At 51.5% G+C, this 25398-nt stretch overlaps 1 protein-coding gene across 2 annotated transcripts in view; it reads right to left on the bottom strand.

Moving 5' to 3' along the window:
* Positions 1–9034: 9034 nt before the first annotated feature.
* EIF2B3 (eukaryotic translation initiation factor 2B subunit gamma) overlaps positions 9035–25398 on the bottom strand; it is a 94119-nt gene continuing 77755 nt past the window's right edge. The window contains exons 11-12 of one of the 2 annotated variants that reach the window (XM_015291004.4): positions 20168–20271; positions 9035–9250 (exon numbers count right to left, since the gene is read on the bottom strand). In XM_015291004.4, coding sequence (XP_015146490.4) covers positions 9198–9250; positions 20168–20271 — 157 coding nt within the window. In that variant the 3' untranslated portion in view covers positions 9035–9197. Of the gene's footprint in view, positions 9251–17884; positions 20272–25398 lie in introns of those variants that run through there. The other variant, NM_001031280.2, reaches the window with a different exon arrangement.

The following is a 25398-nucleotide window of genomic DNA, read 5'->3' on the forward strand; positions in this document are numbered from 1 at the left end:
ACACGGCGGAACCCCCCCGCCGGGTTCCCCCCCCCCGCGCCCCCCCCCCCCCCCCCCCCCCTCCGTCACCGCAACGCACCGCCCGCCCCCGCCGCGGGGAGAGGGGGGAGCGGAGCGGCACGGGGTGGGCATCCCCACAGCCGGCCCCACAGCATCGCCCTACGGCAGCCGCCTCTAAGGAGGCGTACGTAGCCCACAGCCGCCCCCCGCCGAGGGTAGGCGGCCTCCACACGGGCGCCCCAGGGGATGGGCGTCCCGGGAGCGAACCTGACAGCGTCGCCCTATAGCTGCCGCCTCCAAGGATGGGCACGCTCCCCGTAGGTGCCCCCTGCAAGGACGGGTACGCACACCCCGTAGGGGGCATTGGCAGCCCCCCGTGGGTGACTCAAGGGATGAGCATCCTCCCCAAGGGCTGCTTACCCCAGCAGTAGCTGCCTTCCAGTCGCTGCCCCGTAGCCGCCCATGGGGCTGTGCATCTTCTCATAGCCTCTCCCCAAGAATGGGTGCACGGCTGCTCCCCCGTACCCACTCCCCACCTCCAATGGGCTGCGTGCCCTTCACACGCGCCCCAAGGGGTGGGCATTTCCACTCCCACCCCAAGGCCTGGCGGTCCCCCAGAAGGGCTGGGTGCTCTGCTGCTGGGGGACAGGGGGTACCCTGCTTTTTGGGGTTGCCCAAGAGCATTGTCCCATCCCCAGCTATGCACATCCGACCTCAACAGCCGCCCTGGGCTGGAGGCAGGGGGATGCAGATCGCCCCCTATCAGGGGGCAGGGAGCAAGGGTAAATGCCGGCAGTGATTTGTGGGGCAATAGGGATTTGCACCAGCTTGATGGGAGCTCAGCTTATTTTGCACCCTCCCGGGGTCTCCGTTGGACAGAGTCACTGTCGCTCCCACTGGGAACCTGCAGAGCTGCTGGGGGCAAACGCACACGGAATATCATCCCATAAGGGCTGCAGCGTTCCCAACATCTGAGCTCCTCCTGGCATCCCTTTACTGGCCCAAAATAGGGGGAAACCTCATCGGTAATTCAGCAAAACCCTGAGTCCAGGTTCTGGGGCAACCCCAGTGCGGCCACAGAGCCGTGCTGGGCACCAGCGGCGCAGAAAGGGTTTCTCCCACGTCCCGCGATAGGCCTGTAGCATCTGGCGGTCCCCCAAATACAGAAGGGAAACAGCTATTCAGCACTTCTTGTGCCTGATTGCTATTAACAGCTCCACCATTCCTATTCCTCGGTGGACCGGTACTACTGCTGGGCAGCTGCTTCTTTTTAGAAAGTTAAACAGTTCCGCTGTCCGCTGTGGCACCGCGGTGTCCCCTAATCCCCGTTCTCCATCACCTGTTTGTCACCGGTTATTTCTACCTGGGGCCATACTGATGTATGGCACAGATGTGGTTGGCAAACCCTTGGGATGGCCACGGAGCCCCTCGGGGATGGCATCCTCAGCCCCATCCAGGCTCTCCAAGGCAGCACTGGGGTGCCAGAGCTGGATGGTACAGTGGCATGGATCTGAGCGTTGCGGCCTGGGTCCTGTTAGAGCATCCCAAACCCCATACGGGGATGGAACCCAACTGGAAAATGCCTGCAGGCAGGACTGTGCCCTGACGCCGCAGCAATGGGCTCTGGCAGCTCGGGGTCTGCTCGGTGCCGCGAGCTCTGGGTCGCCCTTGTGTCCCTCAGAGCCACCCGGAGGGGACGTGGGCTGTGTCCTGAGCCCCATGGGCCACCGGCCTCGGGGGAGAGGCTCACGCACGGGGAGGCTGCGCCTGCCGCTTCGTGCTGACCGGCTGTTTTATATCAAGGCGGGAGGGGGGATTTGCTGTTCTAGATGGTATTTTAATGGGCAGCCAGGCAGCTGGAGCCTGGGAGAAGCCTGCTTTACATTGTTTGGGGTTGTAACAAATAAATTCAATTAAAGGCAAATGGCTCTGCACAGCCCCCACCCTGCGCCGAGGCTCTGCGGCACGGATGGCTGCGGGAGCTCAGCCCTGGGTGCGAGGCGGGGGCCCAGGGCTCCATCCTCACACTGGGGACACCCTGGAGCCGTGCCCCACTGAGACACTGGGATGAGGTGGGAGGCTGCGCGGGGATGGGAGCGGGGACACCCGGAGAGGGGGTGTCTCCGTATGGTGTGTTCCACTCCACGGTGCAAAGGGGATGGGGGAATCCCAAGGACACCCCAGCAGGCAGCCCTGGGGATGCGGCACAGAGGGGCTTGGGGAGAGGGATGTAGGGAAGGGACAGGGACGTGGAGCCGGGGGAAAGCAGAGGGGACTTAGTGGGGCCATGCCAGAGCCTCAGAGCTGTAAACAGCCACAGCAGCAACTCCTCTGCCGGGAGCCAGAGCCGGGCGTTTGTTAGTTGGAAACCAGATGGTGCTCTGCAAAGCCAGCACAGCCCGCCCGGCTGTGGGCCCCTGCTCAGTGCGGGCTCCCAGGGGCCATGGTGGGATGAAAGAGGTGTTGGGGTGTCCCATGCAGCAGTGAGGGCTGGGAGGGAGTGTCCCCGGGGATGCTGTGTCCCCCAGGGATGCTGTGTCCCCAGAGGAATGTTGTGACCCTAAGGGATGCTGTGGAAGGGCGGGATGAGGGAGGGGGCATCCACAGCCCCCAACCCCCCAGGCACCTCTGCGTGCCACACTGTGCCTCAGTTTCCTAGCAGCTCCCTGGCAGCTGGGAGGTCTCTGGGATGGAGGGGGACCCCAAGCCAGAGGCCGATGGGTCCATCCAAACAGGGCAGTGGTGTCAGCGGGGAAGGGATGGAGCCCCATCCCTGAATCCAGGGAAAGCCCTGGGGTGATGCCATAGGATGTGGTGACAGGGCCAGGGCCAGCAGGACCCCAGCCCCTTTCCCCAGTACCTGGCTGTCCCGGGGCAGCAGCACCGATTGGACACAGCCATGCCCCCTCAGCCCCCGTGTTCTGGGGGAGCACAGCGTGCGGGCAGACAGCCCTGACTGGGGAGGGGACAGAGGGAGCACCGTATCCCCGTGGGGGTCCCATGGTGTTTACAGAGCTTAAGAACCCCCTAAGTCCCGCCAGGCCACGGGGCACAATAGCGTGTGGACGTGGTGACACCGGCCGTCCCCACACCACCTTGGAAGACAGAGGGCCCTGCCACCCACCGCCAGCACCGGGATTAATTATGATAATGTAGTTCTTTCCCCCTTTGTCACCCTAATGAATGGGCCCCTTTAGGATTTTAAGGCCTTTGTTTGGTGCCTCTTTACTGCGGTATTGTAGGATGGGGACTAGCAGGTGGCAGGTCCCCAAACAGCCCCTTTTGTCTCCTTTGGGGGCTGTTTGGTGGTGGGGTTGGGAGGGGGTGCAGGGGGGGCTGCAGGGGGGCTCCGGGAGGGACCGGGCCCCGCGCCCCACACCGTGCCGCCATGTCGGGGCCTGCAGGCTCGGCCGGGCCCACACGGCGGGCAGAAGCCGGGAGCCACCGCCTGAGCACCGGCCTTGATCTTTTACTGCCTGGGCAAATCAATTACCCGGCAGAAAAGTCCCTAAATCCCACCATAAAACCCGTTTAGCGGCTGATGTGGCGCGGTGGCCGCTGGTAGTGCTGGCTGGGCCCTGGGCAAAGCCTCAGCTCACGGCCATGGGGTGAGGGCAGGGCGGCCGCTGGGGACACCGGGGACCATCAGGCACAGCGCTCTGGGACATGGGTCCTGGGGGTCCTGGTCGTGTTCAGCCCCTCCAAGGCCCCGCTGCACCTTCCCCTCTGCTCCTGTCCCGGGAAATGCCTTCGGGACACCCAGGAGCACTGCGACAAGGGAGGCCTCTGCCTGGGGACACCGCTGGGAGCTGGGCGCTGCAGATCCCCGTACCCTGCTGTACCTTCCCGCTCCCCACGGGACCCCAAGTGTCCCTGTCCCATGGTGTATAGGGCAAACTGGGGTGCAGGGGGGCAGATCCTGGCTGGGCACCACAAATAGTGGTGAGCAGCGGGGTGGTAAAACGGTGACAAGTAATTGGTGTCCCGGCCGGTCCTTTCATGCCGATGCCGTTTTATGGGTGAGGAAATTGCTTGTGAGTCAGGAACACAGGAGACAAATTTAGGAAGTGCTCTCTGAATGTGCTGGGGTCAGGCGCCGAGGCCGAGCGCTTGAAACCTGGGTGGCCTCGGCGCTCGCCCCGCGCCCCCCCGGCCCCTCGGCATGGGAACGCGGACCTTTTATCTTATCACTGCTCTTCCGCCCGCCCCAGCCTCCCCCCGGCCCCCTCCCAGCACAGCCGCTTGTGCCGCAGACACAATGCCACCCTCTGGGAGCCAGCATGGGGGCTGCCCCCACTGCCCAAACCCGCTCGCGGGGTCCCCAAGGTAGACCCCAATGAGCTGCCGTGGGCTGAGGGGTCCCCCCTTTGGGGTGCTGCCCTGGGTGACGACGGGGATGCACTGGGGCGAGGTGCAGAGGGGTCCCATGGCTGGGCACGGTCCTCAGGCACGAGCCAGTTGGCCCCCAGCGCTGGCTTCCAGAGCCCCCCAGGAGGAAGGGAGCAGGTTCTCCCCATTTGTTTGCTACGGTTTTAACTGGGAGGAAAGGCCACGGCCCCATTAACGCGTGCCCAAACGCGGCTGAGGGTACCTTGAGAACACAGCCCCTTCCCTGGCCACCTTGAACGCACCGAACCAGGAGGGTTGGATGTATTTTTCTTGATCGCTGGCCAAGCGCTCTCTCCTGCAAAGCAGCATGTTTCTCATTTTCTGTAGGTTTAACTCCAAATTAATTTGTAAGTGATCTAGGTTTCTTGTTCCCCGAAAGATACCTAATAGCGCAGGGGAGCTCCTGCCAACCGAAACGTCACAGCGGGGCAAAGGAAAAGCAGTAAAAAGAAACCCAGGAACTGTGACCCCTGGTGGGTATTTAACAAGGTGTCAGGTCGAGGGATTTTCAGAGCCCTCTAAGTGGATGTGACACCGGCCCCACCGCTCGGGTTGGGCCGCAGGAGGGTCCCGCTGTGGGGATGCTCTGCTGTGGCTGCTCGGTCCCATCCCGACGCAGCGACGGAAGACGCTGGGTGAGCACGGAGGATGGGTTGGGGTCCCAGGACCAGCGCCCCGCTGCATGGGAAGCAGGCATGGTTTAACGGGGCCAGCTGCTGGCAGGAGGACACAGGCACTTTTGTCTGCGCTCTCGCTCCCGGCACTGGTCGGGGCTGGCAGGACCTGGAGCGGTTCAGCCACCGAGAGCTGAGCTCGCCACTGGGGCTAGCGGCCAAACCCACCTAACAGGCCCGCTGCTCCATTTATGCTGGGGCAGCCAGCAGCAGCAGCAGTGAGACTCCTGCCTCGCTGCCGGCTGAGGAGCAGAGGCAGCAGGATCCCTTCCTGCAGGCACCCGGCACCAAACGTCATCTGCAGAAGGGCCAGAGCAGGGAGGAGACGCTGCTGTTGCTCAATGACCCCGCAAGGGCCCCGGCCCTGGCTCCGTCCCATCGCCACTGGCAATGGCTGAGCGACACGGCCACCAAGCTGTCCCACGCTCTGCGGGCAGCGTTGCAGCATCGAGGGCATCCCATGGACAGCACAACCCAGCCACCATCAGCCCGTTCGCTCTCCCCAGCCACTGCCAGGGGGTCCCGGCTTTCTCTGCCTGATAACACGGCAGGGAAGCATTTTTGGGGATCCCGGAGTTGGAGTGAAACCGACGCGATGAGTCTTCGCAAGGCAGATGGCCGTGTTGCATCAGCTGGCCATCCCAAACGTGCCCACTGCACCGCCACCAGCCACCCCGTCCCCATCCCAACATCACCACTCGCTCCTTCCTCCCTCGTCCTCTCCAGCTCCCCAGGAGCCGCACCCCGCTCCCTCCATGCAGGTGCCAGCCCCGGGGACGGCTCTGGCCACGGTCTCTGCCACCAGCCCCCCCCCTGCCCCGCCGCAGGGTTAAACCCCCCAACCAAATGACGGAGGAAGATAGGAAAAACAATCACAAGAATTTGTTTCATGCTGCCTGGATCCCTCCTCGCACGCAGCAGTGTTTTTGGACGGCCAATTTATAATCAGCAGTGTGGAATGTTGTAAATTAAATATTTTTAAACAACTTTGCTCTCTCTCTGGTTAAACATTTCAGAGATCGCTCTTTCTTGTCTGTCTCTTGCTGGGTGGTCCCTCCATTCGCCCGTACATCTTCCTCAAACACAATTAACCATTTAGATGTTGCACAAAGGAATAGCTTATGCATACAACACCAGTCGCTCGCTGCTCTGGCGGTGGGGGAGGGAGGCAAATAAGAAGGCAGCTTCTTTTATTTTCCACTAAAAACAAAAACAAGAAAATCCTTTTTTCCTTCCCAAACTATCCCATTTTCCTTGAATTGTAAAGGCGCTGATCCAAGCTCATCAGCTGTCTCGGTGTTTGGTCCAGGAACCCCCTCGCTTTTCCCCCCTCTCCTGAAATTCAACATTAGCATTTTAAAAGCCTTAAACATACAAGTTTATTTAGACCCCAGCTCTCTCGAGCTCTTGCTTTCCATATTTATATACACACGTATTTTATCGTATATAAAATGTCTGTCTATAGGGCCTGGAAGGAAGTTCTCGTCTGCCGGCCCGTCTGGGCGGCACGGTGTGTCTGTGGACCTTGGCTGCTGGGACACGGAGTGAAAACGGATGCTGCCCTAAAGCAGCCACTCTGCCGGGACCCACAGAACCTCAGATGCTGTGCAGCTCTGGGGCAGAGATGCCGGACCTCCTGGACTCCCCTCCGACCTTCCAAGCCCCACACATCCAAGCTAGTGGGAAGGAGGGGATAAAGCCACAAGGGCTGCGGCTAGGCTGGCAGCAACCGGCAGCAGGACAAACAGGAGATCCGAGGCCACCACCTTCCCCTGCAGCTCTCCCGGGGAGGTCGATGAACCAGGCAGGACAAACCACCAAGCCGGCCACGCTGACCCAAGCGAGACTCAGCACAGCTGTGCCGAAATCAGCACGTGCCAGCTCCCCCAGGCAGAAATGTCCCAGCAGCAGAGGACGGGCAGGGACTGGAGCCAGCCGTCGGCCCTCAATGCACAACCTTCTCATATCCACCCAGCTCACATCTGCCAGGAGGCTTCAGGAGAAGCCTGTCCAGAAAGCACCACCACCTCCAGAGCTGGGAAGCTGCATCTTTTCAGAAACGGTGCCCACAAAGCAGTGCCCTGGTGTTAATATCACCATGATGGATATGGGCTGCAGGGCTCACCTGCTGGGGCCCGACCGAGCAAAGCAAGGAGACAAACTGCTCCTCAGAGCTGGAGAGCAGCAGCACAAGTCAGACCTCCATGAATGCCCGCGTGACTTGGGACCAAAGCTGCACCCCAAATAACCTGGGAACAGAAATGCATTTCTGAGGTCACCTCTCCACTTCCCTTGAAGACTGTTACGTTTCTCACTCAGTCCATACACATTCCCATCTCACAGAATCACTGAGGTTGGAAAAGCCCTCTAAGATCACCCCATCCAACCCCACCCCACAATGCCCACTGACCACATCCCTCAGTGCCACATCTCCACGTTCCTCGAACACCTCCAGGGACGGTGACCCCACCACCTCCCTGTGCAGCTGTGCCACTGCATCACCGCTCTTTCTGCGCAGGAATTGTCTCTAACACCCAACCCATCACCTGCTCATCCGATGATGGCAGCAGCCCGGAGACCAGGTGAGATGAGGAAGGGTTAACCTGGTGCCCGTCTTGGGATTCCTGAAGGCCCTGTTATCCCGAATTATTTTTCATAATTACTGCCACACACGTCGACTACATCAAGAGTGAATCTTCACTTTGATAATTTGTGCTGCGAAATCTCACTTTGGGATCTACTTTTATCTCACACCAAACACCTGCAGGTCGTAAAAGGCAAAAAGGAAAAGAAAATGCCTCAAATCCCGGCCAGGTTTTCAAGTGTCAGGGAACACTAAATTAATGCTAAATTCTAACCGACACAGTAATGAGCCCCCCACCCTCTGCTTAAATTACCCAAACAAAAGGATTCGAGTGAGACTCACCTTATAATTAAGACACACGGAGGTAAAGCTGTAGCTGCTAAGGAAGAGGACACCGACATTTCAGAAGTTAAGATGGATCTCACAAACCGTACCTTCTATTCCAATGCAGCCCTTCAGAGCTGGGTTTTTGTTTATGAAACGCTGGGAACGCCTGGATTATAATCTCTCTTCTGTCAAATTAGCTAAGAAATGGTGATTTTTCTCAGGGGACGCTGGTGCCCGTGAAGCACACATTTAAAATTTATCACTTCAGTTAATGAAATCTCATTCCAGCCAGTTGCTGTAAGCACCTCGGGATGCCAAACTGCCAGGCTCAGATAAATGTCCCGTTGAATCCTACCGGATTCCAATAAACAGCTTTTAGGTAGGAACTTGTGTCCAATTTACAAATGTTAAAGAACAGCTTGTGTTTCAATCCCCTCCAGGTGCCTTATAATCCTGGCACAACCCCTGACCACAAGGCTGTGCATTTCACATTAGCGCTCTCGACCCATCTCACATACGTACAGCCTGGACGTGGGGACGGACCTCCTGTCTGGGGTTGGGAAGGGCAAAGGAGCCACCGCAATAAAGCAGATGGTACCCGCTATGTTTATGCCCTACTTTCCCTCCAGCCCCCGTCACATTGCTTTTGGGCAGCACTTCCAAGTAACGGACCACACTCAGCCCTGGAGCAAACGGGTGCCAAACTCCTCAGCTACATCGCACAGGAGCAGAGGTGCAGCTTCGATGCTTTCGTGCTATGGGGTAGCGCTGCAAGAGAGGGCGAAGGGCTACACAGGGCAGCCCATACTGTGTTTTGCTGCCCACCTGCTGCATTGAGGACGTGCAGGCAGCATCCTGAGTGCTTTCTGCTGGTATCCAGGGCTCGGCCTGCGTTGCAGCAGGGTCAGCAAAGTCACTCTTTCGAGTAGGCACAGTCTGTGTGGTCCCTGCTCTTCTTCTGCTGGAAAAGTACAGTGCGTTCGCCGGGGCAGGGAGCGATATCACCCGGCACAAACCCCGTGCATCCCAATGAGGGGGGAAGGGCTGGCGGACACACGGCTCTGTAAATACTTCTTTATTAAGACATAAATACAAAGCTGAACAGGAAAGGAGCAGTGACAGGGTAAACCATGCCAGTACTGATCTGCGCGGATGATCTTACAACGCTGAACATCTGGTTCTGCTGCCGGCTTCCATAAAATCATCTTTAAAACCTACTTGGGTTATATCTCCATCAGCTGTTCAGTGCCCACAATGACTTCATTAACATGTTTGGCTGAAAAGAGAGAGGGAGGAAAAGAAGAGGAATTGAGTTTTGCAGCAGTGTTTCAGACCTCGCATTCTTGAAATCTGCATCTTTAAAACAAATGAGAAAAGCAGATTCTAGGGAACTTGAGCGCAGATTTGCTGCCCTTTTTTGGTCTCCAGCATCTCTCAGACAGCATCCCACACACATGGCAAAAGCCTAAACAACTGACCAAACATTACGAGGTTTCTCTAATGAGAGTTTTCACATGTATGTGTCACTACCAAACAACAGAGGCCCGACGGAAGTCACAGCTGCTGCTGACAGGTGTACCTCTAGGCCCATGCAAAGAGCCATCCGCATCCCGCATGGAGCTGCGACACAGAACTACAAGGTCACTCTTCTGCCTATTCCCAGCCTTGGTGGACACATGAACGTGCCAGTCCCTGCCCCAGCACTGTTCATGCGCTGTACTAAAAGAGCCTTCCATTTAAAATGCAAAAGCAGCCTGTCAGGGAAAGGCTGCAAATAAGGGATCTAGAGCCAAAATAATAAAAACGCAAAACTGAAAGCCTAAAAACCCAAGCATGTGGCCTCAGAGCGTGACACAATGCCTGCGTGCTCCAAGTGGGGGTCCTCGGGGTATGGCCGGAGTTGGTGAATCTGAACCACTCCCTGGGAGTTGGACACCCATTGAAGCGAAGTTCAGGTGCTTTGAACCGTGCCCCAAGGCTCTCCATCCCCCTTTTCCACTTCTGTACATTCAGAATAACAATTGGCTCTGGTATCCAGGGTGCCTGGGGTGAATCATTGGGGCCTGCAAGGTGCTCAGGCACACCGTGTTGTCTCCAACACCTTACACAGCAGCGGGGGTAGATGGCCAAGGATGAAGGAAACAACCAGTTGTGTTTTATTTACCCACCTAAAAGGCCTCCCCTCAGGGGAGCAGATTTTGCAAGAGTGCTGCAAAACAACAGCTACGCTGCCCTTGGCTGCATAAAGCAATTCCTGGCAGTTCCCAAACTGGCCGAGCTGACACGATGCTTCTCGTGGTTTAGAACTCGAGGCATTATCTTCGCACCACGCAAACCGTCACTCCAGAAGTGGTTTGATTAAAAACTGCTCTGTAAACTTCAAGGAGTTATTTGGACTGCAGCGAGATAACTTCCTGCTATGGCCCTGACCCCCCCACCACGCGGATCCTGCTGTCTGCTCAGCCTGCGGGACAGAGTTGGGTTAGCCACATGACTGCCTTCCAGAGATCCTTCGTGAAAATAACAACAAAATAAGAACAAAAAGATGCTTCTTACTTTCAGCATCAGATTGAGTAATTTATTCCCGCGCTCGGGGCATTTAGTGACAACTGATAATTAATCCTGGAGCCTCGTGGAAACATCCTGGGTCTCAAAACTGGAGCTGGAAGTCGAAGCCTGGGCTGCAGCACTGGGCATGATGAGCAGAGGTGGATGCAGCTCGGGAAAATGAGGGACTGACTGTACGCATGCCAGGTGCAGGCGTGATGTAGGTAGCACCACACAATCTCCCCAGCACAGCTCTGCCAATAGCCCCAAGTCCAGCTCTCAGCTCCTCTCTCCTCCCGTCCCGGACCCCACACAGCTCTGCCAAGGTACCTCAAATCCAACCTGCAGCACTTCTTGCTGTAACATTCCTCACCCCCAACAACTTTCCCAATATATCTCAAACAGGCCCTGTAGCAACTCCTGTGACTCCATTCCTGAACCTCCTCCAAGCAGACTACCTATCATGTTGATTTCTGTGATGTGAATAAGACTCTGGCTAGCATCCAGCGAGAGTAATTACGTTATGCCTCTGCAGATTAAACATGCCTTCACCTAAGCTCGTGAAGAACCATGTCAATTTATGGTTCTATACATGAGTTATCTGTAGCAATACCTTTTAATAAGGAACTTTCTGCTTCATTTCAGACAGCACCCTGCACTGAATGTGCAGAGCTGGGATGGGCCTCGTCACATACTTTGCTGCAGAGGTGGTACCAACTATTTGTATTTTGCACCAACATGCTTATGGCCTTCTTCTGGTATCTTGCATTTTCCATCTGATTAGCTCAAGATGCTTTTCAAGAGCGGGTGAGTAAGAGCATTCCAATTTTACAGGTGGGGAAACTGAGGCAGCAGCAAGCTTGCTGAGCTGATGCAGCACGTGTTCCCTGATCTCCCACCCTGCCCTTCCCCGATCCACATGGCCCAGATTCTGGCACACGCAGGCTGCTACCTGCTACCTGCACTGCTACCACCAACCTCCTTTCTCCTCGCACAGGCTAAAGGGAAACACATGAATGTGCCTGCCTCAAATCCACGAGAAAGTTTCTAAGCGATAAAGGGAATGGTTTTGCTAGAAACAAAGCCCGATTCCGCACCCCAGGGGGATGCGATAGGCAGATAAGGATTCACCCTGCTTCCCTCTTCCCTTCCCAAAGCCCTGCTTACTGAGGAAAGGGAATTCAGACTCCACCGTGTGTGCCAAGGAGCGGAGCTGTGGATAGCGTTTCATTATCAGCCCTGGCTGCCAGTTGCCAGTGGCTCTGGCTGGTATCAGCAAGCTCAGTTCGTGCAGAAACTCTGCCTGAAACTCAGGGGGGAGGAGGCACAAGTACCTCCCATGCTCCGCTGTTCAACTCCCTTCTCCTTCCCCAGCTCCCCATTAGGGATTTCTTACCAGGCTGCCTTTTATCTGACACTGGCAGGGTTACAGATGCATTCAGCCCGCAGAGAAAGAAGAGGGATTAGAGAAAGGACTTTCAGAAAGCCTTCGAGTTGGACTCTGCAACCTTAAATCATGTTCAACTAGATCTTCTCAGATTGGGAGCATCTGGTGCTAAGCAAATCCAGAGCTGATCAACACATTCAACCTCCTGATTAGCACTTTGATTCAACTTGCTGACGCAGCCCAGCCCCAAGTCAGCCTGGGTGCTTGAACCCAGCGTCCACAGAGATTTTACTGAGCGTAAATCAAAAACCTGTCACTCGTTATTGATGCATTCCTGCTTAGGAAGACGTGTGTTTACACATACTGTACGCTGAGCCCCTTTAAAACATACGCACAACGCGAGGAGAGCTGGGGAGCAGCAGAGCTTTTGGTGCTTGGCTAAAAACAAATTGCAATGCAAATAAACAAAGGGGCGGAAATGACTGCAGAGCCCAGCACAAACCCTACCACCGGGACGGGGGCTGCAGCCCAACGGTGCCCTCCCCTGCACGGCACAGCTTTCCTGGCAGGTTCCTGCGAAGCTGCTTACAGAAAGGGGATGCCGGAGCATTCCTTTAAAAGCCATGTGAAAGCATCTCCTTGCTGTTTGCTCAATTAGCCCCAGACAGATTGCTGCTGCTGCTGCTGGTGGCAACGCTGGGTTGTAAAGGAGGAGGGGAAGGAGGGGAAAGGCAGGGGAAAAAAAAAAAAGGAAGAAAAAAAAAAGGTTAGGGCCTAGGCCCAGGACCACCACGAAGTTCCAGCCCTCAGGGGCTCCAGAAAACGTTCAGTTTACTCACTCAATTACATACACTGTTTTATAAACCCTTTAAAATAAAATAGAAAACAGTCCCTGGCACAGAATTACTGCTCTATTATACAGCAGTGATGAAAGCCACTGCTGTGTATTTGCTCTCTTTAAAGCAAGAGATAGTTTAACTTAAAAACCGGGCAGGGGGAGGGGTGCCTGCAGAAACGCATGCACGAAAACACACCGTGGGTGGCTCCTACCACATTCACCCAGGACAGAAAGGATCAGAGAGTGGGAGAGAGGAGCAACTTGTCTCTGCAGCGATGGTTGGCCCTGGAAAGGCAGCCAGGTTGGTGGGGGGAGAGGAACTAAAGGGGCTTAAGGGGATGGGAAGCAGCTGAAGCTTGACTCTGGGAGGCTGGAGGGTGTTTTAAATTACATGGAGAGATAAAGAAGGGAAGCAGGTGATGGAGGCTGATTTGTTTGTGTTTATGGAGCACCGGGGCTTTCCAGTCAAGGCCTGCTCTCTCCCCAGCTATGCCACATACTTACATGACCGCTGGTGATCGGGGTGACTGTACCCCAAAGGCCAGGAGCGTCCCACAGATTGCAAGTGCCACATGAGCCCCACACTGAGGCTGTGCTAGAGGGGCTCTGGAGTGATGCTCCTCATAAGCATCCCAGGGAGGGATGTGCAACTCTGCCCAGGGCACTGGGAATGGGACTGGTGAGAGCTTCAGGCACATCAGCTCTGGTGAGCAGCTGGGGGCCCAACCCAGGCTCCAGGCAGAGAACAGATGGAGATCCACTCTTGGAGATCCCACCCTTGTTGTACACCACTCCCAGCAAACACCCATGTGCAGTGCCTGTGCTCATCTGGGGCAGCTGAGGCTTCTCGCACTATTGTTGTACACAGAATGGCTTGGGCTGGAAGGGACCTTCAAAGATCATCCAGTCCAATCCCTGGCCACGGGCAGGGCCATCTTGTACCAGATCAGGTGTTAACCCCTTTTCCCTCATATCCACCCAGAGAAATGGGTACGTCTTGGGATGTAAAGGTAAAGGCAACGATGAATTCAGTGTTTGAAGAAAGATGAGTTTGCTGTGGCTTTGAGCAGATGGACAGGCTGGGGTGAAGGAGCTGGGAAAAGTGATTGCTTGAGGTATGGGAATGTGATTGCTCAGGGTGTGAGGAGATACATTCGTCAGAGGAAAGTGAGACCGAGGACTAGAGATGTGCACAACAGTGAGCTCCTCGGGGACAGGGACACACCAGAGCCCCAGCACTGTGGCAGTGTCCTAACAATCATTGAAGAAGGGGACTGGGTTACACTGACGGATGTGTTCCCACAGGGGCATCACTTCCTCCCAGCAAATGCTAGCAGGGATCTCAGAATTGTCAATCTGAAAGCCTCCGTCCACACTTCCCACTAGGATGGCAGCAGTGCCACATCTGCCTGGAGACTGCTGCCCGCTGTGCTGGACAAGAGCAGAGGTCCCCTTCCTCTCTCAGGCATCCATTGGGGTGTCCTTCCTGGCTCTTTCATGTGGCTGAGCTCTAGCAGAGCACAAGAGGTTATTTTCTCTGCATGGAGCATGTACAAATATTTCTACAAGGTTACAAACTGCTGCCTTATGGGTAGACATCACAGTCAACATGCTGTGAATACAGCAGTTCCCTTAACCCGTTCACGCAGGAAGCCTGAGCTTCCCTGGCAGGGATTGACACAGTGCTCAGAGTGACAGTGTGACAGTCCCCAGCAGCAGAGGGAAGGACAAAGCATCGCTAATGGGTTATTCTAGGGGAGTTTTCTGCCACCACTAAGACCAGAACTCACAAACTGTTTTTATACGGGCTTGTTAGGATCAGCCAGAAATTGTCACTGATACAAGAAAGGTGACTTTTTAAGAGATGCCTATTTGAACTGCCAACTGATATCTTTGTCAGAGACATTCAGTAGTTAAACCGCTCGAGGGAACAAGTCACATGGACCTCAACATTTCCCTATGAATTTACACCATTCCTGCTTTCTGGATCATCCTGCACCTCAGTGCACGACATACATGTGTGCACTGTTTAGTCTGTGTCTGTTCTTTGTGAGCTTTCGTAACTCCCATCTGCACTGCAGCGTGCTTTCTGATACCGACCTTGTGTCCTGCTTAGTACTTTCAGTTCCCCAAGATTTCACCAGGAGGAACCCAGCATCTTGCAACAGCAGACCCTCAGCTCTACTTGAATGAAGAAAGAGCATCAGAAAGCCCATCAATCCCTTCCTGTCCCTGTCCTGCTCAGTCTTGGCTGGGGTGAAGCATCCTTGCAAGCAGTCATCCGTTCATATGTAGAAGCTCCATAAACTGTACCTGCCTGCACAGGATGGCATTAGAGAAAAATGTGCTCTTTGGCCTTCATTAAAATAAAACAATCTTACTCTGTTTCACTGGGAAGTCCTAGGACTGCAAGCTTGGAACAAGACTTGGAAAATGATCTGAAACGGGAGCCAGTCCCTACTGGATATGTACCTTTTTCTGTTCTTGTGAGAAACCACACACTTTTGGCTGTGTGATAAGCCTCTGGAAAAAATCTGTTTGCACATGTTCTCAGGAGGGCAGCTAAAAGCTCCAGAGACTGCTTCCCCTGAGTGCTCTCAAGCAGGGAAGTGCAGGAACGATGCAGGACTTCCCCCAAGCTTGTGTCCCAGCTCTGGGACCAGCACTCAGCACAGAGCCGCTTCCCTCCAGTGCACAGAGTGATCCTGCCTGGGCACAACAGCAGCACAGAAAGAGATCAAAGCAGTTGGGGATGGAGTGCCAGATGGGAAATGGAGCACGGGGACGTGAAGCAGGGGGACTGGAAACAGCATCTATGGTGAGAGCAGAGGAGACAGGTGTGTGGCTGGGCATAATGAAGTAAGAGAAAAAAAACTAAGACTAGAGGAAGAACCAAAGACTGGGAGTGGGATGAGACCGGTTCTGGGACAAAGCCATAGTGGGGAGCAGTGAGGCTGGAGTCAGGATCACATAGGAAATAGGTGATGTGGTTGGGGCCCAAAGGCTGACGCTGCAGGCAGGAGCAGTAAAGCCTGCGTTAACTACAGCCTCCTCCCCCCGCACCAGGAGTGAATCTCCAGGCTGCTGACACCCATGGGCATCTGTGAAATTTCCTGGCAAAGTTCCTCTTGCCTCACTCCAAATCCAGCTCCCCTTAAGGAGGATGACCCACTACTGTCAGTTCCCATCAGCTGGAACAGCAGAAGCTCTATAATGGAGTTCTAGTTCCTGGAGCTGCTAACGACCCATGCACAGGCCTACATGATCGCAGAAAAAAACAACTTTCTTTTTGTCTTTTTTTTTTTTTTTTTCTCTGTAGACTGAACCCTCCCTCCCAATATTTACAAAGGAAATGCTACAGCTAAAATGTAATTGTTAGGAAATGCTACATGCAACATGCTGCTGCAGCACTTAAGTCGGGCAGTCAGAATGAATGGGCCTACGAACAGCAACTCTCTGACTCTCAGGCCTTTCTAAAATAGGAGGAAAAATCAACCATGTTCACGCTGAGGAGGTAAAAATGAGCTTGTTAACAGCTGTGAAGCACTAAGATGACAAATGTTGCAGAAAGGCCACAGAAAGGATCTTGTTTCTTGCATAGTGTACAGTAATTAAGGTTTCAGACTCAAGCTGAAAGAAGACAGGAATCAGGGCTATGGACCAGCCTGGCATTCAGCACGCACTTGGCAGCACTTTCTAGGTGCTGACTGCATCGTGGCACCAAGGAAAATAAAAATATACGGTTGCATTAAAAATGCACCAGAATAAGCACAGTGAAGGCTTAGCGTGCCTCTCGGTCAGGGAGATAATGCTACTAAGTACGCATCGGGATGCCAAGCTAAGATTACATCAGCATCCTGAATGCTGATACTTTTTCCCTTTCTGCAAATACACTTTGTGGCAATAACACTGCTGGAATACACTTTCTGGGTGTACAATGACTCAAGCTGTCCCTAAATGACATTGGCTGCTGCATAGTGAGTGAACACAAAACGTGCCTGCCCCAGGGACACCAGAGATGAAAGTGAGGGCTGAGGTGGTGAGTTTTGTGTCCAATTTGCTAGTTTTATCCTATGAGTGTCTCTCTACTATCTCTGCTCTCTATTTTGCTCGGAAGAAAGCAGGTTCATCAAAAAGGCTGGAGTGCAATTGTAGTAACTGTCTTAGAAACAGTGACTGAACGCTTTGTGCAATTAAGCCCTTTCAGAACTGCCGCCTGCCATTTCCTATCCCTTTAATAATTGCCTCCTTTTTCTTAGGTACCAACATGTTTTTCAAACTGCTATCTGGGTGAGGTCGCCTGTCTGTTAATTCTCTGCTAGCAAATTTCTGAAAGTATCAAAGAGGAAGGGAAGTGGATGCTTCCTAAGCATGGTAATAAAAGCAGTAGGAAGAGAATAGCATGACTCTCAGGAGGCATGGCTTGCAAATCCAGAAGTTTAATAAAACTCCACATCATGACTTTAACAGAGGCACTTAAAAAGTACCGTGTCTGGCCAGTGCTGTGATGGGGCCTGAAGTCATTGCTGACAGCTACCTGCCCCCCCCCCCCCCGCCTCTAACTTGCTTTTTAGTTTGAAATTAATAGGCTGCATCTGCTCTACCCCAAAAACCAGTGGTGGAGCACTCCCTCTATTTAGGTGTCCAGAGCTTTGCCAAGCCTATTATTAAGTGATGAGGTCTCCCACCACGTCCCCAGGGAGATTATCCCACAGCCGACCAGACCACATCATTAGGAAAATGTTTCAGATATCCAACCTAAATTGTGCTTAATTCAATCCCATTACTCCCAGCTGTGCCATTTAGACCACCCTAAACATGCCCCTGCTTCTTCCGTAGAAGGAAAAGGACGAGAGCTGGTTCGAGTTACTTTTGCCTATCATTTGTGGTATCTGTCCTTCTGCCATCCTGCTTCCAAGGTTCAGGTTATGAAAGGAGGTCAGTGGCTCAAAGAGCTCTTGTACCCTGAGCTGCCTGGGCAGCGAGACCAGCACTCCTATGGCAGAACTGGGAGCACACAGCCAGTTCTGCAGCAAAATCAACTGTGGGATTTGCTTGGGGCTGTGCAGGATGATGCGGGGATCTTTGTACCTTTGATGAATCCTGGCTGATGCTTTGGAATAAGGAACTGCTGTGTGTTTTTTTTTTTTTCTTTAATGTTTCTGGGAAGGTGTGTGCAGCTTTGCTGAGGTTTCTAGCATGTAACTCCCAGATTGGGGTCAACAGCCAGCTGCTACTGCTTACGTCTGCTGAGGTGCGATCAGCTTGCAATAAAAGGTGGCTGTGACCCAACAGAACCAGTTTTTCGTAACCTGGCTGTGAAGGCTCGAGTTTGAAGAAGGAAAAGTTACCGAACAGAACAACATAGCCAAAGTCTTGATGAAAGTGGGAATATGGAAACAGACTTACAGGGCCACACCAAAAGCTTGGCACAAGATACAGGAAGTCTTGGGCAGGGGAAAGGAAGTCATGGCATGCTTTCACAGTGAAAAAGAGAGGGCCCAGTTTGCTGTGGGACCAGGCAAGGTCAGAAGAAACATGCTGGGTTGGAAAGACTCTGCAGTTCAGGAAATAAGTCATGAGCTTCACAGACAGATCCCAGACCACCAAGGAGAACCTGACCCCCAGCTCAAAGAAATTCCAAAACGGTTAGGAAACTGAGGCAGGGAAATGAACTGAGGCTTTGTTATTATTTTTTTCTTGCTTGGCATAATGGCATATTTGTCATTCATAATCTACCTGAGTGTCTTTGCTAGCATCAGTCATAGGTTCCTGAATAGTTTAGCTGGAGGGCCCACAGACTCACTGAGAAGTGCCCTGGAGAGGTGAGCATGTGGCCCTAAAGGAATAGGTAAATGAACAGCAGGTTCCAGCCCTGCTCCTCTCCTCCCAAATACGTTATCATAGAATCATAGAATTATGTTGACAGATCCTGAAAAATGTCCAGATAAAGATGAGAAGGACAATAATGAAGAACGGTTTCCATACCAGCATCAAACAGACTGGGACCTGCATCCTGGAACAGACTACCAAAAAGGACAGGAGTGAGGGCAAAGTGTGATATTTCAGTTTGAAATGATCTGCAGAAGAAGTTGAGCATAGTAAATTAGCTAACTCTACACCCTCACAGTTTCCTCATAGTTCAAATTTTACATTAAGAAACAAACATGACCTGATTTAGCTCTCCTAGTGGTTCATGCTCAGAAGATGGCACAGATAGAACATCATAAACAGTATGTATCTTCAGGGATAGGAAGGCAATGAACCCCCAGGGGTCGATGATTACAACTGATGTGATGGACAAAGCCATGGGTAAGCAGAAACTGTGGAATACAAGGACCAAGACCACAGTGCACATAACACAGACTGGGTGTTTCCTACAGTATCTGAGACTTGAGACTGTAGGATCAACACTTTGTTTTCACGAGTCTCTTTTACTTCTAGTTTCAAATTAAAAGAAAATTTTCCATATGCATAGCTGGCAATGGGTTATACCATACCACATGAAGTGCAAAGCCTGCTCTTTGTGAGGACACTCACAATTGGGAAACCACCCGTATACTATAAAGACAAAACAAGCAAACAAATCCTGTTCTGACTAAATAACTTCACATGGAGCCTAAAAAGGAACCCACTGCTGTCCTCAGTCCACACCCTAGAGCAGGGATCTGCCAAACCCCAACCATAAATATTCATTAAAAAGCCCTCTGCTTGGGATGCAGTCACTGAGACAGCCATTTCCTGCCCATTATCTCTTAGGGCAGGAAATCAACAGTTCCACTTAGGCGGTTACTGAGCCCTCACCACTCACAGCTTGATTGGATAGCCTAACTTTGCCCAAAGTGGGGCCACATAGTTGTAACCTCTCTGAAACCCCAAAAAAGCATTTCATTGCAGTAAAGCAGATCTGAATGTATCTGCCCTTGTATTTACTACTAAGCACAGCAGCTCCCAGTATGACATTCCATCTTGAGCTCCTGCATGGAGCAGGGTGGATGGGAACATGCTGGCACCTGTGGCTGCTAGCATTCACAAAGAGAAGGATGTGTGTGCCGTCACTCATTTGACTGCATCACCCCTAACACTGACAAAAACTACTTGTCAAATCGACAGCTCCTTCTGCTGAGGACAACTCCAAGCTGACCTAATTGTGGTCTCTGGGAAAAGACTGTCTCAGCACCCAATCTTGTTCTTTATAGTAACAACAAAGTTTTTCTGCCAACTTCTGCAGAGCAAGTCCCTGCACTATTCTTATGCCAGGAAGCTGCACTTTCCATGAAAAACAAATCTTAATCTTAAGGGACACCGCACTGTAGAACTGCCACTGTTTACTGGCTCTTGAAGAAACAGGAGGAAAATCTCAAGGAGGAAATTCTAAAAATTAATTACAAATGCATCATAAAAACATCTTTTCTACTTACCTTTGGTTTCCAGCCTCTGATCACTTCCGATCAAACAGTCTTTGATGTCTGCACCCTTCTCTATCACAGCGTTATTACAAATAACGCTGCCCTGAAGACAACACCTATAACACAAGCACAAGGTAGAACAAGAAAATGATTAAAATGATAGGTACAAAACAAAGGTATCCACCAGGATAGCTAATAAACCTCTGACATGATTTGATCATCCAGTTAGGAAAGAATTTAAGAGTCCAGATGTTGCCTCCATAACTCCTCTATGAAGATACTGAGAGATCTGAGTGAGTTACTGCAATGGTCTTTGCCTCTCCAGGCAGTAAAACAGTAATTGTGCATCTTAACTAGTATCTGTGATGTGTGCTCACTCAGCATCGTGAATAATGTTAAATGGTACAATTTATTGCATAGCTATGGAGAGAAAACAGCTATGCTGCACATTACTTGTTTCCTCACACTGACATGTGCAAAGATGGGTAGAAATCATTAAAGGACAGAGAATCTGAAGGCATTCAGCTAAGAAGTGCCTAGAAGTACTGAGTATAGCACACCTTGAAACCAGTTGGTGGAGAGAAAGCTGTAAGTGAGATACATAATAGAGATAGAGGTATGTGTCCCATTTCATATCTCCTCCCCAGCACTTCTGCTAATGTATATTACAATGGCTGTGGATATTCTTGCTAGCCTCAGTCAAAAGTTTTTGGCTTCAGTGACTTTCCGCATTGAGCTCTGCAGGTTAATCCCTCCCGTGACACCCGCAGCCATGGCCATGGGTCTCACCACCGCTTACCGCACCAGCGAAACACTGCTGTGCTGCACCACCAGGCTGGCTCATCAACAGAAGAGCTATTTTGGAGTTTGAACTAATAGCACAGAGGCCTTTTGGTACCGAGACCCCCCCCGAGCCTCAGTTTTGTATTGAACAGAGAGCCAGCCAGCTGTGCTCCCCAGGAGCAAAGAGGAGTGTCAACCCTCTCTGCAGACTGCCAATCCTAACATTAATTCCTAGCTCTTTTCCTACTCACACGTTGCCACTATCTGGTACACAGAATTTGCCATTAAATATATAACAATTCTGTTGCTCATGTGAGTCAAAGCAGAAACCACCTGCATCACAAACACGGCATTAATTCCGCAGGAGTAAAAGCAATAAAACCGGACCTCAGCCACGGTGGTTAGCAGTTATGACTTCCCTTGAGCAGACTGTCCCCTCTGAACAATCATTCTTTTAACTCGCTTCAACTCCCCCTCCTCTGACCTATAAGGAGGCAATATGAGCAATTATGCTCCAAGTAACCAGCTCAGGTTGCCTTGGCAAGGTTTTTACTAACATATTAATAAGATAAAAAGCGGCAAAGATACACAGCAGACCCCTGTCTGCCTTTGCTCTCACACTGTCACCAGCTGCTTCTTTCCAATAGCTCCATGTACTCCAGCCATCATCCTGTGCAACAGCACTTGCTGGGAGAACACTCGGCATTGACAACCGGGCTGTAAAAGGAACTGGTAGAGGGAGGACTGCCCATCACTGCTGCCATCCTGAGCTGGTGCCATCCAAGCAAAGGCGACAGGAGAAATTGCTCGCTGCCCACTGAAAGGGTCCCTATCCAAAAAACATGCTCCAAAATGCCTCCTCTTTGATCACTTTGAACCATTTCCCTGCCATTCGTAGGCTCGCACCATCTGTCACTGCTTCCAAGCTCAAGAACTGTGGAGATGTGGCACTGAGTGACGTGGTTTAAGTGGGCACGGTAGGGATAGGTTGGTGGACGATCAAAACGATCTTAGTGGTCTCTTCCAAACTGAATGATTCTGTTTCTAAGAAGGGCCTTGGGTGTGCTAAGACCTCCTACTTTAAGCTGCTTTCTGGAGCTCAGGCTGGAGCACGTTGGATGCATGTCCCAGGCCTTCTTGGGATCATTTTTCAACTCTTGGGGAAAGAACAGCATTGAAACCAAGAAAGTGCTGATGACATTAACATCAAAGATAAGGGGCTTTCCTGCCAAACCATTTGTTGGAAGGACAGCCCAGGGAACCAAGGCAAACGTGGCTGTGCCAGGTGCTTGCAAACCTACCCTTCCCCAGTGCCAGCGTCAAGCAAAAACAAAAGACTCCGCCACCCCAGGAGTTTCTTCAAACGTATAAACACAACCAAATGCACAAGTTTTAGAGCCACGCTCAGTGCTAGGATTACCCCAGTCGCGCACACCAGCAGTGAATCTGGCTTTTATTGCTCAAGTGGAACAAAACTTCATGAGATAAAAACACAATTTGTGGGTGTTCCCTTTACCCGCTGACAGATGTAACACAGCCATTTTGAAACCACTTGTAAATGCCTTTTTTTTTTCCCCCGAAAAAGTATGTTATGAAGCCTGCCAAGATAAGTATTTTGTGTGTTTATTTAATTTTTACTATTTTTTTTTTTAAATCGAAGAGTAAGGGATAAACTTTTATTCTCTTAGAGGATAAATATCACATCTCAAGGCAATCTTCTGCATCCTCCTCGGAGAAATAGCCACCGTGTTTCCTGCCTCGCTTAACAATTAGGTGCTATTAGTCCTCAAAGGTGCTCTGACAGCATTCAACTTCACTGACCATGTTGTGTGTGCGCATACGCACATATTTGATGTACTGCTTTATAATGCAAACCATATTTATTTCTTTCCCTAAAACGTAGTATATTTTTAAACTTTTCAGCACCGTGAAAACGGATATCTTCTGACCTTAAAATCCAAAGAGCATGTTCAAACCCACAAGAGGAACTAATTTGGGGCATTTGATTTATGGCTGAAATTTCAATTTGAATTTGTTTTAAGTGCAATCACAAGCTGAAAGTCTGGCAGCTGAGCGTTTTTCAGAAAATAAATAAAAATATTCGGTGTGTGTGTCTGCATTCTAGAGAGAGCATTTTACAAGCCCAGTCCTGTAGTGGTAACAGATGTAGATGTCGGCTAGCTGAGACATTAATTTGTTATACAGGTACAACGTGCGAATGGAAGCATATGAGAGCGAGTGTGTGCGTATGGCTGTGCATGTGCGTACGTTATGCACAGCCTGCATCTGAGAGACAGAGAGGCTGACTCGGGTTTGGGTTTTTTGCCTTTTTTTTTTTTTCTTCTGAAAGTGAGAGAACAAGAGCAAAAGGAGTAGTGGCCAAGGAGGCATGGGGGGATTACAAGGATTTAGGTCTTTAAACTGCAGACCACCTAACAAGATCACTCTGAAATGCCACTAATTTCAGTTAAGGCCACAGACCTCCCTTCCTCTGCCCTCCCTCTCTCTCCCATTGTAAACAACTAATCCCAGCAGAAAACAACAGAGAGCAAAATATACACACATTCTGCAACATTCCAGGTCCTTCTTTATCTTCTATTTATTTTTCTAAAAGGTCAGAGTATGTATGGAGGGAGGGGGGAGGGGAAGAAAGCCAAAAAAACCTCAAGTCCATCTCTTGTGTGGGCTTGAAGGAAGCTGGGAGAAAGCAAAGTCCAAGAGCATACAATATGGAGCTTTTATAGCATAGCAATTCCTGGACCGGGCTTACTTTCCCCTCCCTCTATTTGTGGCAAAGTCACATAGCTTTAAACCAAAGGACAGGGTGGTCGATTACATCTGAAAGAAATGTAAAGAATTGAGAAAGAATTCCATCTCCTGTCGAAATTATAAATAAGGAAGTATTAGTCCCAGAGACAGGCTGATTTATGCAGTCCTGGAGCTGCTGACTTTCAGCCCGAGTATCAGTCTATAAATCTAACTCTTAAATCAAGTGTGTCAATCGCTGCAGAACTGAGACACTTAAGAAAAGAAAGGCACCTACCACTGAAAGCAGGAAGGCTGCCAGGGGACGGAGGTACTGTACCCTTCTTAATTTTCTGAAGTGTAAATCTGAGATCAAACATCCTTTGGGGGAACGGGAAATCAAAATCCGCAGTGCTCAGCACACCGGGAGCAGGCTGCAGGAGTCCAGGACACAACCCCTAATTACAGGCTACCCACTGATTATTTAGGACTCTGTGATTAAAGTGATGAACGCTCCTGGGAGAAAGGGGCTTAAGTAACTGAGGTCAAGACCTCAACTGCAGCTCTCGCCCTGGTTGTGCAAGCTTAGGAAGGTACAAATGTCACAGGTTTGCCTTACAGCAAATCTCCTGAAATGCCAATGGAAGCTATCCAGGTCTGCTAGTTTAATCCAATTGTGCCAAAAAAACGACATAATCTCTGTTGGGCAGCAAAGCAAATGAGGTGTCTAAAATGCAACGCTTAAAACCATAGGCTGGAGAGGAGGAAAGAGCTTGGAGCAGAGAGCTTAGGAAGGCCGTGGGTAATGCTCCGCCATGCCAAGCAGTCAGGAGGCCTGCTCCTCCGGATGAGCTAGGAAGCAGAGATGGAACGGGGAGTGAAAAGCCAAGGGTGACATGCCTCAGCAGCTACTCTGCTGACTGAGGGGTAGCAGCTGTGGATTCCCCTGGGAGCAACATCCCATTCCGCCTTGACCAAGGAAATAACAGCCACAGCAGGCAGCTCAATAACTGAGAGAGATGGCAAGGGGAGAGCTCCAAACCCTACCAGCAGCCACTCAAAGAATCCCTCTATAGGTGGTGGCTGGAACACGTGGTCACAGGATGAGACACAAAGCCATGGGAAAACAGAGAAGAGGCAACACCACTATGAGGAAACTTGAGAATCTGCAACGTTGCCTTCACCAGCATTTATTTCTACATGCTAACAAGCCAACTCCGGGTACTGTGAATTCACATTATACACTCAAGTAAATACCAAAGACTACAATAGATGCCAGCAGTATGTGCTATAATTTATAGATACGTTTCAAAGAAAGCATTCTTAAGTGAATTTGGGCTTTGATCTCCTGTTTTTCCCCTTGGGGGTAACAAAAACATTCTACCAATCCCCTAAATTCTTAACCCGTCTCCGAGGGTGTTTTTGCTGAGGAACTTGTTTCAAGTCTCTTTGCTAGCCAAGCTCATCACTGTGGTATGGCTCCTTTACACTTCTTCCCCACACCCTAAACATTTTGCATTACATATTGCATATACTTGCCAGCACTCGTATTTTCCAGTGAAAGTTCAACTGACCTTAAAGGATTGCCTCAAACCTTCCTTAACTTGTTTTATTAAGTGAAATGTAGGCTGCCGGGGGAGGTCGCCTGGAAGGTTGTGCCTCACCTCTGAAACTTCAGATAAATCCAGCTGATCTTGGAACGAACCAATTGGGGT

The sequence above is a fragment of the Gallus gallus genome, chromosome 8, assembly GCF_016699485.2.
Source record: "Gallus gallus isolate bGalGal1 chromosome 8, bGalGal1.mat.broiler.GRCg7b, whole genome shotgun sequence".
In the NCBI taxonomy this organism is placed as follows: Eukaryota; Metazoa; Chordata; class Aves; order Galliformes; family Phasianidae; genus Gallus; species Gallus gallus.